We start from the raw sequence: 19354 nt of genomic DNA on the forward strand, positions 1-19354 counted from the left end.
AGAAATATATATTTGGCCTTTTTAATAAAGTTTATTGAAAATATCACGTTTTAATTACTACATCTCGTATCTGTTGAGAACTTTTGATTCTTTTCGCTAATGAATCTCATGGTATCATTTATAACGTATTTAGAACCTAGTATTTATAAAACAGCTTAAATACATTTGAAAATTTTATGAAATATCTTTAAATTTCAATGAAGACATTTATAATTAACAGGAACGTATTTAATCTACTTTCAGGTTATCAAACGATTTCGTAAAACTTAATGCTACGTCGTGCCTTTATGTCACTTATTGACGCCGGTGATCAAATGAAATGAATTAGTTTATTGTGAAGATTTTTATATTAAAATTAGTTGGATTATTCACAAAAGTTGCTGAAACACGAAAGCAGTGCTTGATTCGTGTTTTTGCAAAAATAAATATGTTTATCCGAGGTCAGTATTGTGAATACATAGCACATAAAGAATACAAAATACTCTCGTGCCTATCTTATTTTTATCCAATAAATTCTTTCTGGAGGCCCTAAAATTATATACAATTTTTATGATTACTATACTTCGTGCTAAATACGTTTATATACTGTTTTTAAAAATATTTCGTTTTAACAATTGTTTAGGCCACGTCATTGCTATACCGGCGTATAAGTATTGTCTGCAATATAGGTTATTTTAAAATTAAATAAATGTAAAACGTTTATATTAAATTATTTTGTTTCAGTGATATGTCTTGTCTTTATAAGTTCTGTAGCTCTGGCAGAATCCAATGTTCTACAGAGTACTGTTAATGTTAAGAAATTACAAGGAATCTTAGAAGATGGGCTCAAAAGTAAGGATGTTGGCGCCTTATATTTTGCTATTAAAGGCCTAAAGCAACTTAATGCGAACATACCTGCAGTCTGTGATGTAAGTTATTCCGATTATAATTCTAAATAAACAATAGCCCTGATGAGTTACCTTATTTTTCTAATATCATTTTTTTACAATATATATTAATTTGCAAAAATGTTATATCTGTAAAACATTTATACAACTCAAATTTCGATCTAAACACCAACTCTCGATCTATTCTCAACATCACCAAATGTACATTTGTAAGTGCTTCTTAATTTTTTTTCTTACAGGCATTAAAAAATTCAAAATATGATTTTAAAAATCTAGAACAAGTGTTTTACCTCACAAATGCAGCAAAATTGTCTGGTTGCCACAGTATATTGACACCAGATGTCTTGGCCACACCTACCCAAGCTCTTGACAAAAAAGATGCAACATTGCAAGAAGTGTATTATGGAGTGTTTTCTCTAAAAGCTCTAGGGAAAGGAACTGTTTATGACAAAGATGATGCTCTGAAGAACCTCATTCAGTTGTTGAAGAAAGATGATTCACCTGCTAAGTTAGTTTTTCCAATTATGATATATAATAATTACATACAGCTCATATCTTATTCTACATTATTTACATAACATTTAAGTGAGCTCTGTTGTAGTAACATGACTATGCTGTACAGTGTGCCCCATAAATAAACTTCATGCTAAAATCTAGCAATAGGGAATGTAGTAGATAACCCCTAAAACTCTTATCTTTTAAGTTATTACTATTCAAAAAAGTAAATGTGTGTTTACTGAAAGTCTAAGCCCTCCATATATACAACTAAATATATAGATAATCAGATATGGATAGATTTTGAAATTAAGTAATTTATTTAGAGAGTGATTGAAAAGTTGTTTTATTTAATTAGTAAAACAAATTTTCTTCCTTTCATATTTTCATTATTATTATGAATAACCTATTTATCTTGCCTTGACAAAAATATTTTATCATTTATATCAATATAATATGTTATGAAACATAATTTTTGAACAGCTATGGGTATGTGTTTGCACTGTGCGAGCATATTGGTTGCGAAACATGGACAGCATCACATGCTGAGGGTGTATTGCTGGCAGCTGACGAAAGTGACTCTCGCGCCCTCCACTTCGATGGAGGCCTGCCGGTCACCTCTCTCCTTCTCGGCTCTATCTTCAGGTGAGATGCTACAATGGACTTTAAAAATACACTGCCACATATTTTTTTAAAGTCCTCTTAAAATTATTAAAGTAAAACAAAAACTGAAATTATTTCACAATAAAAAAATTTTAAAGTTGACAAATTGAACTGGGATATAGATTGTAAGGCAAAAAAAAAAAAATCAGAAATGTAAATAGGTTATAGAAATAAATATACAAAATTAAACAATGATAATAGACAAATGTAATGTAGATGTATGATCCGGGAGAGATGGCAATGGAAATAAGGTGATTTATGAACGGAAAAATATAGAAAGGAATTCAAGGTATGTAACGGACAACAGAGGAATGATTAAAACATTTTAAAAAGGATAAAAGAGGAGGGGGAGAATGTACTAGTCTCCGTTCATATATGATAGGGAAGGTACAAAAGGCCATAAGGAATATTTCATCTCTGCCCATGAGAGTACAGGACAGCAGAGCTAAATTTATGTTAAATATTGGTGGATGCTTTTGTTTTTTATTGGAAGTACTGTCTTTTGTCTATGTATCTCTTTATCTTTAAATCAATCCCGTAGAGAAATCCTGAGCATAGTTCATATACAAAAAAGATGGATTTCAGAAAGTTAGCATGCCCCCAATAGAGGACTGATAAAAAAGCCTGCTTATCAATGAGGTATCAGTTGAAAAAGATTTGTTAAATGTACAATGTTTATTTAATCCAGAACATACAAAGGTTTGAAGAAGGCTTCACCTCTCAGTGAAGAACAACGGTATAAGTTCGCGAACTATGTCGCCGGCCGATCGGTCAGCACTCCTCGAGGTGCTGCCTTACTGTTGGAGGCTGCTATGGCTATCGCTGATGATGAGGTAAGAAATATTTTTTATAATGCGAGATGTCCTAAGCATTGCATTCATTAGCCTAACTTTTGTTTTACTATCATACTGAATAATTGTTTTTTTTTGCTTCCGTTTTTGGGGGCCTCCCCTATTATGTTTGAACAGGGTCTGTATAATATTTTTTACACATGATATATATTTTCGCAGTCCTTCTTCTTAGTATTTTCTACGCATTCTTTTTTTGTCTATCACAATATCTTGCATTCCTTTTCATATTTTTCCTTTCATACATCACCTTACTTTAATCACTATGTCTGAATCATACATTTATATTACATTTGTCTATTGTTTTTGTATATTTATTTCTATAACATTTTTACATTTGTAATTTTTTTATCTCATCTTTTTTTCTTAAAATATATCACAGTTCAAATTGTCTAGTTTGAAATTTTAACTCAAAAGGATGATTGGTTATAGGTGTAAATTCTTCAAAAAGGTGAATATGTACCTCATTTTGTCGACGTCGTTTTAGCTCATAGACATCCTCTGCAAGGTATGCTCCTCCGAAAAATAATAATAAAATATATAAATAAAAATATCTATCGGGGATATACACTAATCGCCACGCGTGGCAGAAGCGGGTTGGCGATCGGAGTGTAGTATTATGGTGCACAGAGGATGCTACTCCCCATCCTAATCTAAGAGAATAAAATCGGCGACCTAGGGTTACCACTACTAACGTACTGTACACACCATATTCAAAAATAAATGGTTTCAGACATAATAAATAGTAAGAAAAAGGATTTTCCAAACTCTGATTACTACATATTAAAAATGATTATTGTTTGATATCTATTCCTGCAGATTTACTGCTAGAAGTTATTTGCCTATTGCAATCTAATAGAAAACCCAAATCAATGTAACATATTTCAAAGTTATCACTTTATACAGGTTGATTGTCAATAGTGTTCATTTATACTTTTTCTAATTTTAAGACTCCGTCTTATTTAAATTTCGAAAATCTGTTACAGCCATCTCCAATCAGCATCACGATTAAAGGCAAAAAATACGTCACTTCCGAGTCTGATTCGGTTGAGTTCTCAATCACTGATCTCATCGGCCGAGCAGTACGCGGATTGAAGCCTGAAGAGGTCATTGCTCAGTCTGCGACCCGACTAGCTGATGACGTTGTTGTACTCTCCAAGCAAGCTTTAGTGCAAAAACCAAATGATCCGACGATTTTCGTTCTTAATCTGGGAAAAATTAAGGCACAGTATGGTCTGTACAAGATCTCCCTCAGTGCTGGAACTAAGTCTGCAAACATTAATGTAGCAGTATTGGGTGAAATTCAAGTTGGAAGTTTAGAGGTTGGCATTGGTGATGTGGACGGTACAACCAGCCCTAAGATAACTACAATCAACTACCCAAACAAGTTGACAGAGGTACTTCAAGCGGATCACTTGCAGAAGTAAGTCCGAAATTCAATCAAATACATTTGTATCACACCATTTCCTAAACGAAAGCTTATAACTATTAGCTATATAGCTTTAGCTAAAAATGAAGTTATGTACATAATTTTAAAATATATCCAGGCTTTCTTCAAAAGCTCCTTCTTTTTCTGTGCTACTCGCTCATAGGCATTGTTGTTGGCCACTACTTTGGTTAACATCTGTTTGTTCACTAACTAAGTTCGATAGTTGGATGAGAAAGTATAAAGTTCACTACTAAATGGTTTAATTTTAAAATTTAGCATAATACAGATAGAGATATAAACAAATTTTAGCCAAAGAAAAAAACAGTTAAATATCAGAAATACGATTTTATGGCAAAGCAAGAAATTATAATGCAAGGCATTACGTTGTAAATAAGTTGGCAAAATCATGGTAGCAAGCTCCTGACCATAGCTAACAATGGTGAGCCGTGTCCGGCGCGGGGATAACCGAAGTTCACCGATGCGCCAGCGCAGGCAATAAACGCTTGTGTAATGTAAAGTACGACCGAACATTCAGTGTGCGTCCTTTTAGGCCGTCTCACACACTTTTTAGAGTCGAGTCGAGTTTCTGGCCAGCTCTTCTCAACAGTTTAGCCTTTCGAGATGGTAGTAGCTTATTACTTATAATTATTTTAAATAATCGATTATTTAAAAGTGCATGCAAATGCTTATTTGAATAAAGATATGAATTTTTACATGTACTTATGCTTTGATGATCAACTGGTAAGCGGTGATTCAAGTGACAGCCCGTGACCTTGGTCTTGGGTGCTCTTGTAGTCAGTTATTGCTAAGTGAATTAAAAAGCATAGAGAACTCCCAACCTGGTAAAAATGTATGAGCTGAGGTTCCTGTGTAAACCCCTGAGTATAGTTACCATAAAGATGTTTAGGTTTACTGCCATTAGCTAAGCCATCTCAGACACCGGTAAAGCTGTGTAAATGTCTACAAACAAACAACATCATGTATTAATATTTACGCATATGTTCACTAATAAGATGTGTTTAGAGAAATGAAAAAGCGGTTACCACATAATATATTTTGTTCTGGCCATATACGGTAATATATAAAATGAATTAATACAGAATTCTTCACACAATATTCCTATTTATATATTATTTTTATATATATAATGCATTTCGTTGATTATTACCAATATAAAGATATATACAATATGTAGTCCTAACATAAAGGAAGTAAGACATTAGCTATACCCTAAGCAGTGCTCTGCGCTGCCCTTAGTCAGTATAAATTCATAAAACCCATTGGCTTGTTCATTTTTAATATGCCAAACACATATTCTAGTCAACTTTAATACCTACCTATAAGAGCTATAGTTTGACTGCATCAATTTTTATGAACACCCTTTCAAACCAACTTGAGCTAATAATTTCTTAGTCTTAACTCACATACATTCAGAGAAAATAATATTCTTTCCAAATAACAAGCCTTACAATTCCAGAAATATGACTAGATAGTATATAGAGAGAAATCTCTTATATATGCAACTATAGTGGAATACAGCATGTTTAAAAATGTTCATTACATCTGCAGGGTGAGTCTGAAGTTCAGCGTGCGCGACAAGTACAAGAGCCCGGTGACAGTGCAGCAGGCGTTCGTTCGAGTAGCGACGGCAGCACCGCCGCACGCGCTCGAGGCCATCTACGTTGCCGAGCCCAGCTCCAACACTTACCGGGTTGAACTGGTAAGTCATCATCAATATAAACTTACAACCTTTAAGTTTTGGATGCCTTACACCCTGTATGGTCCTCAACTATCCTCATCTAAAGCCTCTAATTGTTCCATCTCTCTGCTAGTCCTGTTGATTTGCAAACATAATCCCCTTTTACCGGTGTCTTTGATCATGTGCTGTGTGGTCATGGAAGTCTTCTAAATAATACTACATTTAATTCCTCCTCCTGTCTATACCCCGGGTCCCAAACTTTTTTCATACACCACATGCAAAATTCAGCAGGTTCCAGTCGACACCCATAGGAATACCTTGTCTTTGCACATTGTACTGAATACAGAATGTAAGTTTCTATATCCATCTGGACCACTTTGTAAATTAAAGGTCTAGACAGTAGACTTTTAATGTTTGTTTATCTAAAACAAGACAAGATATATATCTCAAATCATTACATTAAGGCTAAAAAAGTGTTAATAAGATTTTATTGGTTATATTTGTAAGAAAACAATTTTTACAAGTGATATAAAAATAAACTGTTATATAAATATATTTAGGTTATGAAATTTTAGAATAAAAAATATCTTGTATAGTAATGATAAAACAAAGTAATTGAAGGTTGTTTAAAAATACAAGTAATCAATATTCAGCTTGCATTTATATGTGCATTAAAATTAGTACGGGAAATCTCCACATCATATTGGATTTTTATTTGTAATATTTATTTTAAATAGTTTTTGTAAATTATTAACATGTTTATTAATGTGGCCTGCCAAAGAAATTTTAAATAAAAATTCTCCTGTTGATAAAAAGGTTGCACGGCCCTGATGGAAATAATATGATCGCATGATTAATTAGTTATATTAACTAGCAGTTTTCAATAAATAAAAGGCTATGTTTATACCTTTAAGTAATTAATCCTGAGACATAGTACAGTTTTTTTGCCAGTAATATCGATGGTTATTTTCTAAATCTTCTAATTCTGAAATTTTTTGCACAGAACGTGGGCGCGATTGCCAAGCACCTAGAACAGGCTTCGGGCGCGTACTCTATGACGCTGTACCTGGGCGACAGCGCGGTCTCCAACCCCATCGCCTGGGAGCTTGGAGAGATTGTCTTCAATTTTGGCAAGGATGCAAATGCAGTTGGTGAGTTTTATACTTAGAAACTTTTTTTAATTAAAAATTATACATACGAGGGTGAATCAAAAAATTCTTGGAATCAATATTAAAAAATGCAAAGATTTAAATATTAATATTTTATTTTTCTACATAATCTCCCTCCAATACAATGCATTTAGAATAACGCGTTTCTAACTTCCTTATTCCTTGTGAAAAAAAATTATTTTCTTGACTCTCGAAAAAGTCCTCTACGGCAGCTATAACCGCGTCATTATCGTGAAGTTTTGTTCCACGAATTTCCTCTTTTAATTTTGGAAATAAGTGAAAATCACTTGGGGCTAAGTCCGGAGAATATGGTGGGTGGTCAAGGAGATTGAAGCCAGCACAGCGGATTGCGTTGAGCGCAACTTCCGATCGATGAGTGGGAGCGTTATCTTGAAGGAACAACACGCCCAACGACAGTTTTCCACGACGTTTTTCTTTAATCGCTTCACGCACTTTCGGGATTAAATTTGCATAATAGGGTCCAGTAATCGTCTGGCCTTTTGGCATGTAATCAATAAAAAGGATTCCTTCACTATCCCAGAACACAGAGGCCATAACTTTGCCAGCGGTAGGAGCAACTCGAAATTTCTTAATGGATGGAGAGGATGGTCGTTTCCAAGACATGCTTTGTCTTTTAGTTTCAGGATCAAAATGGTGAAACCACGTTTCATCCATGGTGACAAGACGACGGCAAAAATTATCCGAATCACGCTGGAACATTTCGAGATTACGCTTGGAAATTTCCAAACATCGCTTTTTGTTTTCGTCGGTTAACATTCGTGGCACCCATCTTGCAGACACTTTTTTGAACCCCAGTGAATCAATTAAAATGGATTGAACGCTACTAAAAGATATCTTAGGATCTCAGCTATATGTTTTATAGTCACTCTTCTGTCTTCCAAAACCAGATTCTCAACCTTTTTGACATTTTCTTCTGTAACGGAGGTTGAAGGCCGCCCAGAACGCGGGTCGTCTTTACAGCTTGATCTACTTCTTTTAAATTCAGCCACCCAGTACGCAACCGTAGAATAGGGTACAGCATCACCCCCTAACGTCTGCTGAATGTCCAAAAAAATTTCCTTCGTAGACATTTTTTTCAAACTGAGATATTTTATCACCGCACGTAACTCATTTTTATCCATAATTTAGACTTTTTAGCAACTCGTTGCACAAAAAAATTTATTACATGCGAACGAACTGACAAAAACAAGTGACAGTCTGCATAAATATAGTGTGATAGACACTCTTTACTTTACTTTGAATATCGAACTTGATCCAAAAAGATTTCATATATATGCACTTCTAAGAACTTTTTGATTCACCCTGGTATATGAACAATGACATGCGAGAGAAGATTGATTTAAAAGAATGAGTAGTATAACAATATCTTAAATGAGTGTACGTAAAATGAAAACAGTATTGTAAATTATTGCAATACTTCCTGACACTACTAAATTCCCATACATATGCAGTAAATGTATAAAAAATATACTCCTAATAAAATCTAATTTTCTTTTCATAGAAATATTGGAAGGTTTATTGTACACTATTTATTCACATATTTAAAAAAATCTTTGTTTAATGTACTTTCAAGTTTAAATTAAATTTTTGTGAATAATATTTTATTTATTTATTACATATTACTCTTCACATTATTACAATTTTTTATTGTTGAATATGATAGAAATTCTATATTGAAATGGTTAATTAAGTTGTATCTTCCTAATTTATGTGACCCACAAACCAAGGTCACTGATGTAGCTCAAAGGATTGCTCGTTTGAAGTGGCAGTAAGAGCCGTAGGGGCCGAAAAATATTCTCGTGGTGATCACGAGCTGGTTAACGCGAGATGTGTTAGCCCCCCACTGGGTGGTCCAACTATATAGTCAAGCTCAAAGCTTTGCAGGGAGCGTCTATCAGCTGACATGATGATGATAATGAAATTATGTGACGTAATCGTTTACTTGTGTAACTGGCGGTTATTTAATAAATTTCTGTTGACAGGCGCCCCGGTGTCCGAGAGCGGTCGTGGGGTGCGGCCCCGTGGGCCTCTACCAGAGATCGCGCACCAATTCCGAGCGGCGGAGGCGCGGCCCCCGCGCGTCGTGTCCGATGTATTCGCGGCGTGCTGCGCGGCGCCGCTGCTGCTGCTGCTAGTGCTGTGGGCGCGACTCGCCCCGCGCCTGCGCCCCCCGCCCGTGCCTGCCGCGCTCATTTTCCACTTAGCGCTCGGAGGTAACCCTACGCTAGCATTGTCTCGTCCCAACAGGCTGGTTTCTGCAACCGAGCGATACTTCTGTCATTTTGTGCCGGGATTGATTTTAATCTAGTCAACCCAAAATTTCGAGGAATCCCAGCAGACTCTAGATGTCGCAGCCGATCTCGAGACGGCACCCTGTTGAACTAATTGGCCTTGTATTCATTAATTTTCCTTTTTTCAATTAGTTCCCAAAAATGTTAAGGTAGACGGCTGGAGGTCTGATGGCGACAAAAAATAGAAGCTCATAATACTTTTCTCCAACTTATCTCCTTTCTATATATAATGAAGAACTAAAATTATAGCTTGAGTCTATCTATAAATGTATAGAGATAATATTTTAACAAGCTCAGCGACTTGCACATTCCATATCTCCAAGAAATATATAATCTTTTGATGTAATCTTTCTATAATGAATTATGGTGAATATTCATTATAAAAGAGTATGCTCTTTTCTGATAGGAGGATAGTGATTCAACAAAATGAGATACAAATAAAATTAAATTTTTAATTTAACCATTAATTCTATATAATATTAAATATAAAGGTGAACATTAATGACGGTCTTATATGGATAAAACCCCAAATTAAAATAAAAAAACTCACCTTTAGTCTAGGAAGAAAAATGCGTTGTCCTCTTCTCAATGTTGCTGGTAATGTGCAGGTTCTCTGGGCCTGTATGTGATGCTGTGGCTGCAGCTGTCGATGTTTGCGACGCTGCGCTACCTGGCGCCACTCGCGCTGCTCACCTTCCTGTCGGGCCACCGGCTGTTGAGACGCCTCGCGCAGGACAAGCAGGCGCGCTAACTCGCGTCAGTCGATACACTTGCTCGTAGACCAGCATACACGAGCACCTAGTAAACACTTAGCAATATACTTATAATAATTCATTTAATGTTGTGAAGCTGCTGGTAGATCTCTTACAAGAAGCCGTCTTGACGAGGACCACCGCTGCTATTTCTGTAGTTAACAGATGGCATTAGACATCATCATTATGACATATAGATTCCCACTGCATGGTGGGACCGCACCTGCGTTGCCCACAGTCAGAGACTTCCAACAAGTGTGGGCCTATCTAAGCCGTGTTTACCGCTCTTGGTACCCACTCGAGAACTTTTCCACCATCCCAAGTGATGACCTCTCGACCCACAAAACCACTGGTGCAACCAAAGGGTTGCCCACTGCGACTAACAAACAAGCAGTTCTTCAGGATATAATTAATATCGTATTTCTGTATAAAACACCATAACAATTAATGTGCTAATGAAATATAAAGTTTGAATAAATTTTATGGTAGACCATCGATTCGCTTCGAAGTTTTAATAAAAATATTTTTCCTTGTAAGGGATCACTAAGATTGTTTAAAAATGTCAAGGGTATTAATGAAATATGTTTATATTTTGCAAATATTGTTTTTAATTCATAAATCAATAGTTTTAACTAACCAGCAATTGTTTCAACATTAAGTAAATTTTTAAAGTAAATCGTTCCTGATAATAAAACATTTGAGAATGTTTCAAAACTAAGTTGATTTTATTTTTTAAATAAATTTAACAGAACAGTGTTCACAGATTGCAAAACAGTTTTAATTCCTATTTATTAAAATTTTTATGTTTACTACATTAAACTATTGTGAACTGTATTTTTGTAAGTCAAATACAATAAAGCATGATGGTTCTGCACATGATAAGATTATTATTCCGAATGTTCACAAAAATTTCTACAATGATTTGTAATGTCGTGTTTATGTAAACAATAATATAACATAGTGTTAATTTTTAAATAAATGAATAAATAAGTGATTTTGTTAGAATTTTTATTTTATTTACTATCAAAAACTAATCCACATAAACACTTTGGGGAGCAACGAAGTTACTTAATCTTAAGTCATGATGTCCAAGCTTTTAAAAATGTTGACATGTAGTAATAATGTTATAACTTACTATGGCAATAACACCAGCTGTTGTTAGAACTGAAAGTTACTTAGTTGTTATTGGTGATATGAACAAAATATGAATGAGTAAAATTCAACAAATGGTTTATAAACTGTATTATGTAACTTCCATTCTGTGAACGCTGACTAGGTAGTGTTTATGAAATTTTAAAAATTATGATTGAAGACGAGACAATTTATTGTATACCTTTTTTGATGTTAATCTTATCATCGTTTTAACCTATAGACGTCCAATGCAAGGCAATAGGCCTCCCTGAAAGATATCTATCAGAGAACATAATCGCCACGCTTGGTAGGCGCAGTGCCTTTCGCAGTGGGGTATTATGGTGCGCAGAAAATGCTGTAGCCCATCCTGTGGAAATTTGTTTGGTTCTCAATGGGGTAAAAGGCAAATAATGTCATGGAATGCATTTATTATCATAATTTTTATTTATGTATGTAAAATTGATGACTTTCATAAACAGATTTTTTCTGGCAGTCTCTCGTCCATCATAAGGGATAAAACTTTGTTAACAAGATTTTTTCAGTTTTCTTTTTTCTTCTTTGGGGCGATGTTACTTGCCTTATAATTCTTTCTCCTAACTCTATCTCGAAAACCGACGTCTTCGAAAGAGGTTAGATTAAGTTTTGAGACATGATGCATTTACGACGGTGTTTTCTTATAAAGTTTATAAGGCGATACAAATTTTTACAAATGAAGAATTCCACTTCAATAATTATATTCTTTATTTCAATAAAAATTAAATCTATATCACAAGCATTCAATCGAAACATTCATTAAATTCACAATGATTCCATCATTACATTTATAAAGCTTATAACAAATCGCCTTAATATAGGACGAGTTTATATCACTGTTGGAAAAACCTGGTTACAATAGCATTTATAATTATTCCTAAAATAAAATAAGTAGGTGCAAAATTATTGTGCAAGCACACTGCCGTGCTGTTGTAAGGTAAAATATATATATATATATAAACACTATACAGCACCCGGCGATAAATATTGCACATTCATCTTTGGAAAGAGACAATAGGTTAATTTCGGCTTCATAGACCACTATCTCAGTCCCACACAACTTATGTGATATTTTATCAGTCGTGCGACAGAGATAACGCTTTTCGAAGCCGAAATCAGCCGATTGTCTCTTTCCAAAGGTCGATGTGCAATATTTATCGCCGGGTGCTGTATTTTTGTTGTAATTGAAAACATTCTACCAGAAGACCGGTAGGAAGTTAATTAGATGTAATATTAAAGGCATTCCCTAATACTGTCAGTCTTTAAAACTTATATATATATCCTTTAAAACTCTGCATCTAGTGTGAAGACATTGTCCATTCGATTCGCCATCACTCCCCACTTCTGGTATTCACCAACTTTCTTCTCAAAGAAATTTGTCTTACCCTCGAGTGATATCAAATTCATGAAGTCAAACGGATTCTTCGTCTTGTAATGCTAAAAAAATAACATTCATTAAGTTTTAAAGAATTAACAAAACATTTAAATTTAAAGAATAATAATATATTTACTTTTTCACCAATCAGATCTACGAGAAGCCTATCTGCAACAAACTCAATGTATTCGGACATGAGCTCACAGTTCATACCAAGTAGTCTGACTGGCAAGGCATCCGTAAGGAACTCTTGTTCGATTACCACAGCATCCTTGATAATCTGTAGGACGCACTCTTTGGACGGCTTTTGCACCAGGTGTTTGAACATTAAACATGCGAAGTCTGTGTGTAAACCCTGAAAACAAAATATTTTTAAATTACAATGCTGGCAGATATATAATTTTATATTGAACTTTTAAAAATGTTATAAAAAATCAACAGTAATTAAAAATATTTAAGTTTCTTTAAATATGTAAATATATTTCTATATTACAAATAAATAAAGATGGACAGCTGTAACTCTTGTACTGCACACAATTTGCATTGCAATACAAAGATATATTTATTTATTAATGAAGTAAGACATCTCTGCTTGAGTAGTGTAAATAAATATATGTAAATATATAAAATTGAAGTGTGGCTTTGTAATATTGAAATAAGTGATTTTACTACATTGCATATGAATATATATACAGTACATTTAACAAAGTTGAATTTTAAATTTTGTCTGTCTATTTGTTCCATAATCCTAATTACTGATTTTGATGGGACTGGCAGGTAGCTAATGTAATAAGGAGTAACTAACGCTAAATTTATTTTAAGATAATTCTTAAATGAAAAAACTATGCTTTCATAGAATCCATGGTATAACAAGTTATTTTGTATATATAATGATAGTTTCATAATGACTACTGGGGAAATTACACATGCTAGATCAGAGTTCCCTAAACTTTTTCGTAGTTCTTTGTCGTAGACCCCTTGCTATGTTTTTGCGTGTTGGGTAGAACCCCTACTTACCTGATATTGATTTCCTGTAAATTTTTAACTGTAGTGAAATTTAGTGTTAAAAACTTAAAGTAAAAACACATGTTAATTTATACATATTAATTGAATTTAAATTAAAACTACTCAAAATAAAATTTTGTATCTGTTATGTAAAATATACGTAACATTAAATAAACTATAAATAAAATAACATATAAGTCAATATTTTTAGTGAGAAGGATGAACCTGATGTTGATAATTTATTATTAAATAATAAATTATCAACATTTGGCGTCAATTTTGTAAGGGTTAATCTTAAATTTCCTCAGCTAATGATGTCCAGTCGGTTTCTTTTTTTCGTTAGGAGATTGGTAACAGCGCTGAACCCCCTTACCACTAGGTATGACGACGGAAAGGAAATTAAAAATTTCCTTGCTTTATTCCATAATACGGGATAAGTAACGGGTATGTTATTTTGCAGCTATAATTGCTGATATCCGCTTTTAAACTGAACCTTAAGTTCTTCATTTGTACTTAGTTCAGTCAGTTCAGTCAGTCACCATATGGATTAATTATCCAGGGTGGCATTACCATAGTCAAAATATCCTCAAACCTAGATTCAAAATCTGAATAGAGGGCATTTAAATGTTGAACGTAAGTTGAAACGTCGTCTTCCTGGCAGCTTGTCTGTGACAAATTGGGGGAACTGAGAAAATTCGTCCCATCCAATATTTTGCTTCATTAGTTTAACTCTGGCAAGAAACGCTGATAAGATTGATTTTGTTTTAATCAAATTTAAACTGTCGCCTTGTAATTGCAAATTAACCATATTCAATTTTGTAAACAAATCTGTTAAATAGGCGATGTCTGTTTTCCTCTTCATTAAATTTTCTTTAAAAATTTTATCTTTAGTATCCAGAAATTCTAAAATAGTCTCAAAAAGTGCAAAAAATCTTGTCAAACCTTTCGCCTTTCGATGAAAGTGTTCGTCATTTTCTTCACACAACTGCGAACAATAACCGCGTATTCAACGCGTTGCTTCGGATTCGGTTTACTGCATCAATGATTAAATGAAATGATTCATGCAATCTAACACTCAAATTTTTAGCAACTAAATGTTGTCGATGGATGATGCAATGTATTGCTAACACCCCTTACACATTTTATTTTAAATGGTTTATAAATCCACGATAACGCCCAACCATGGCAGGTGCTCTCTGTAGCTACTTACTGATATTATATTTGGTAAAGGAATTGCTTTTTCAATGAAGTAATCCTTCAAAACATGAAATATTGATTCACCTTTAGTGACAGTTATCAAAGTTCTTGCATAGAGCTTCTTCTCTTTTTCGTAGATTTCTTGATTTATTATAAAACGAACATATGCCAATAATAATGCTGCATTATTAGGTAAAGTTGACTCGTCCAGTTGTAAAAAGAAATGGGTCGTTTGCAAATAATTCAGAACTCATTTCATCAATACGTCTTTCAACAGTATTGTTGCTTAGGGGAATTCTTTTAATGATATCAGATGCAGGTTTGTGTAAAACAGTTTTAAAACCTCTTCAACGGCTGGCAAAATTAACTTCTCTCCGATAGTATGCGATTTTCCGGACTTTGCTATAAGTAACGAGGTATTGTAAGACGCCCACAAACCATCATCATTTCTTTGTGACGTCGAAGCGAACATCCTGCCCAGTGTAGGTCTCTTCTGTAGTTTATCTTTGAGTGTTTGAAAGTATTTCAAATCTTTCTGTTTTATCTGGGTGGCATCTTCTCAGATGATCTTGCAGTTTAGATGGTTTCATAGCGTCATTGCCCAAAACTTTGTTACATAGAACCATTATCGTGGACCCCCATTTGCAGGTTGTCATAGACCCCTAAGGGGCAATATAGACCACTTTCGGAATCACTGTGCTAGATAAAGGCTACGTGCTGCAGACATCACTGATATTTATGTTTGATATCTCATGTTGAAATAGGACATCTTATCTTGAACTACATATTCTGGTCCATTGGTTCTAGATAACTTATCTCTATAACTTAAATAAGTATATTTAGCATGTATGAAACTCATATCTGCTTATTTGCAAGATTCACTTTGAGATATCAAACAAAAACTTTCTTCTGTAAATGTAATATAATAAATATATAATCTGGTTGTTTCCAAGATTCGAGTACTTGTAAATAGTTTAAATCTATGCTATACCAGTGTTTCCCAATGTGGGGCCTAGGCCCCATAGGAGAGCATTTCGAAAATGGATGAAACTAGTTTTACCCTATCGCTTTAATATTGCAACAATGAATGTTACATAGGCGGCGTAACAATTTCAGAAAGGCTTAGGTGGGTCATGGCACAAAAAAGGTTGGGAAGCACTGCACTATGCTTTGTTAAGCCAGAGTAAGGACTAGCATATTTTTGAAAACCACAGAACAACCGAAAAGGTATAACACTTGGTTATATAATATTCTGTTTATATGAAAAGGTGATTTGTGAAGTAGTCAAATGAATTATTTTATATCAGAGGACAGACGGGACAATGGTTGGACAAAATATATTAACACCTTTCAAATAATATTACAAATAAACAATATTACTTATCATAACTGCACTATTTTAATTTTTATATAAAGTTTGCCATGTATTAACCAATTTTTACAAACACATAACTGACTGAAATTGAGGAAACTTCCTTTCCGAATGAATGGGTCACATCAGATTGGATGTGGCAGACATATATATATCTATATCTAACCATTTATTAACTAAATATTCATTTATAAATTGCTATTAATTCATCATCTACTTTCAATGATGTATTATTTTTGTTAACAGATCAATTATACAAAACTGCATCCTCAACATCTAAGTTAATGTTTGTACCTATATTGTTTTTTTAGTGTTAAGTGTTAAAGTTTGTTTATTGTTAAAGCATAATTTGGTTAATAATGGTTGTAATAAATATGGTATATGTTTTAAGAAATAACTATAGGAAAATGTGTGTATATCTCTAATGGTAGATATACTTGCTGGATACTAACTCCCTACAAAATTTTGGCTTGATTTTGGAAATTAAATATCACATACATGCTTTAGTTGCAAACCAACTTAAACACTATATTTTAGCAACAGGTTTTAAAGGTCTGCCACACATGTGTATTTGGTTTTGACTGTTTGATTTAACATTGATAACATATATTTACCTCGTCCCTTGAGATCAGTTCATTACTGAATGTCAATCCAGGCATCAGGCCACGCTTCTTGAGCCAGAATATGGATGCAAAACTTCCAGAGAAAAATATACCCTCCACAGCTGCGAAAGCAACTATTCGCTCACCAAATGTGGCAGACTTGCTTGCAATCCATTGCAATGCCCAATCCGCCTTCTTCTTAATGCATGGTAAAGTTTCAATTGCATTAAACAGGAAGTCCCTGCAAACAAGGAAAATGTCAATGATTTTCCTCACTATTTTTATATGGACATTATTAGGTGAGACTATTTAACAGGTGAATTAAACTTGGCAACATTTCTTTTATTGTACTATGCATGTACACGTAATTATTTACTTATCCATAAATTACGGTATAATTTTGCCACAAACAATTCACACTTCTAATAAAGTATTGTAAGAAGTCTTTACAAGAATGCAATAAAGTTAATATGTCTTCAATAGCTGTGTGTTGTGTACAAATGTTACTTACCTTTCCTGAGGATCCCTGATGTAGGTATCAATCAATAAAGAATACATCTCAGAATGAACATTCTCCATTGCAATTTGGAATCCATAAAAACATCTTGCCTCTGTAACTTGAACTTCTTGCGAAAAGCGTTCTACTAAATTCTCATTGACGATACCGTCGGATGCGGCGAAAAATGCTAATACGTGCTTAATAAAATGCCTCTCGCAGTCTTTTAAACTCTCCCAATCTGATAAATCCTGAACAAAAATAAATTAAATTTAAATAGGTTATATTTAAAAAAAAATGTTTACTATAGTTTTATAAAAGTTCCAAAATAAACACAGCACGTGGTAGTAATTAATAAATAAGTTATCATTTACCTTCGATAGATCTACTTCTTCAACTGTCCAAAAGGACGCTTCGGCTTTTTTGTACATTTGCCAGATGTCTGGATATTGAATAGGGAAAATGACGAAACGACGAGGATTCTCTCGCAATAGAGGCTCCAATTGAGGATCGAAAGTGGAGACTTTTTTATCATCTTCTTTTTCAATTTCCATTTTGCTATCGACAACATTCTCGTTACGAACGGCTAACACATTCTTCACGGGTGACTACAACCAATTTTACATTTAGAAATAATCTAAACTATATGACACAAATGTAAACAGTTGCTATATATTTACCATAATATGAACGTTGTTGATTGCGTCATGGAGATTTTCCTTGTTATATTGTGCCATTTTAAATTGTTTCTTTGAAAATATTTTTAACTATTTACGTCTTAACTCGAACAGTATTGTACACCCAGTAAATTATTTGGAGCAATGACACTAGTAATATAAATTCAACAATGGCGGGAAATTAATGTGTGTTCTGAAACAAGATCTTAACATAAAATGTGATTTAAATTGTATAAATTTTTAAGATTAATTGGAAATTCACGTTTGCTTACAAATCTCATTTAGGTATGGTTAAGTATAATACTTATTAAAAATCTACACAATAATTGTACAAAAAAATATTACCTTTAAGGTGGAAATTACTAGAAAATGAACTAGAGTTTTGAACTACTGTATGTGTGAACTGTATGAACCACTTGGTAGCGGGAAATTTTTATCCCCACTCCTTGAATATTTATTTCTGTTTTTTAAGAGAAGTTCGAGAACTTTTTGCATAGGTATTAAAATAGAAACATTAGTAAAGTATACATAATTTTATTTAAGTGGATAAATAATATTTTCTGCCATTAATGTGGATGAAATAAATTGTTTTTTGCGTGCCGCTTAATCAGGTTGTACATTTGCGTAGTTATTGGTTTGTTAAGTAACCAATGACAAGAGTTCTCTAAAATCAAAGAATTGCCAGAACATGAATTTATATAATGTAACTTTTATGTAGAGAATTATTGTAATAAGATTTCATGGGTTATTTTTAATATCACAATTTAAACTTAACATATATTTCTTAGGTATCAGGAAAAAAGTCACAAAAGTTTATAAGTAAGCATTTTAGACATAAGAAGTTTAATAATTAATGTTAAACTAGCAGTAATAGTCAATAAAGATTACGTTGCTACATTTTTTTAATCTAGGCCTTTCTAAATATATATATTTATACAAGTTTATACCCGTATATCACTGCAGAACACATTATACGATAATTACATTGTCTGAAACTTGTCTAATTCACTTTTAAAAAATTCGAGTAACTTTTCTAAGAGGAACGATTCTATTAAGTAACCATTTAAAGAGATGTGGTGGATAAATTAAATTTTAGTTTTTATATATTCGGCTTACATTATGACGAGTTCAATCTTTATTTTTTTTAACTTCGACCTTCATAAACATAGATAAATAAGCGTTCTAAAACATACGAAACAACACGATTAGAAT

General features: G+C 33.5%; 2 protein-coding genes across 2 annotated transcripts; one reads left to right on the forward strand and one right to left on the reverse strand.

The window, feature by feature from the left end:
* The first annotated feature begins 265 nt into the window (after positions 1–265).
* Positions 266–11228, forward strand: OstDelta (oligosaccharide transferase delta subunit). Its single transcript, XM_068770970.1, has 10 exons — positions 266–440; positions 724–908; positions 1127–1395; positions 1866–2027; positions 2734–2878; positions 3880–4316; positions 5892–6042; positions 7025–7172; positions 9194–9424; positions 10111–11228. Exons 1-10 carry the CDS (start codon positions 428–430, stop codon positions 10251–10253), a joined length of 1884 nt encoding a protein of 627 aa, XP_068627071.1. The 5' UTR covers positions 266–427; the 3' UTR covers positions 10254–11228.
* Positions 11229–12260: 1032 nt separating this feature from the next.
* RnrS (ribonucleoside-diphosphate reductase subunit M2) lies at positions 12261–18554 on the reverse strand. The gene is made up of 7 exons (XM_068770491.1): positions 18488–18554; positions 18146–18335; positions 17840–18073; positions 17481–17716; positions 16982–17210; positions 12930–13148; positions 12261–12855 (listed from the first exon to the last, which is right to left on the reverse strand). Exons 2-7 carry the CDS (start codon positions 18200–18202, stop codon positions 12703–12705), a joined length of 1128 nt encoding a protein of 375 aa, XP_068626592.1. The 5' UTR covers positions 18203–18335; positions 18488–18554; the 3' UTR covers positions 12261–12702.
* Positions 18555–19354: the final 800 nt, after the last annotated feature.

This window comes from Battus philenor, unplaced genomic scaffold, assembly GCF_028537555.1.
Source record: "Battus philenor isolate CCGP_79_NKW_IND1 unplaced genomic scaffold, ilBatPhil1.0.hap1 SCAF_3, whole genome shotgun sequence".
NCBI classification, from domain to species: domain Eukaryota; kingdom Metazoa; phylum Arthropoda; class Insecta; order Lepidoptera; family Papilionidae; genus Battus; species Battus philenor.

What these genes read in the sequence shown, in the direction of transcription:
- OstDelta (XM_068770970.1), top strand. An exon ending in AAAGATGATTCACCTGCTAA is followed by an intron (nt 1,396 to 1,865) that starts GTTAGTTTTTCC and finishes ATTTTTGAACAG; the next exon opens with CTATGGGTATGTGTTTGCAC. An exon ending in TTTCCACTTAGCGCTCGGAG is followed by an intron (nt 9,425 to 10,110) that starts GTAACCCTACGC and finishes GGTAATGTGCAG; the next exon opens with GTTCTCTGGGCCTGTATGTG.
- RnrS (XM_068770491.1), bottom strand. Translation starts at nt 18,202, where the DNA reads ATGGCACAATATAACAAGGAAAATCTCCATGACGCAATCAACAACGTT. An exon ending in TCAACAACGTTCATATTATG is followed by an intron (nt 18,074 to 18,145) that starts GTAAATATATAG and finishes AATTGGTTGTAG; the next exon opens with TCACCCGTGAAGAATGTGTT. An exon ending in AACTGATCTCAAGGGACGAG is followed by an intron (nt 13,149 to 16,981) that starts GTAAATATATGT and finishes TTTTGTTTTCAG; the next exon opens with GGTTTACACACAGACTTCGC.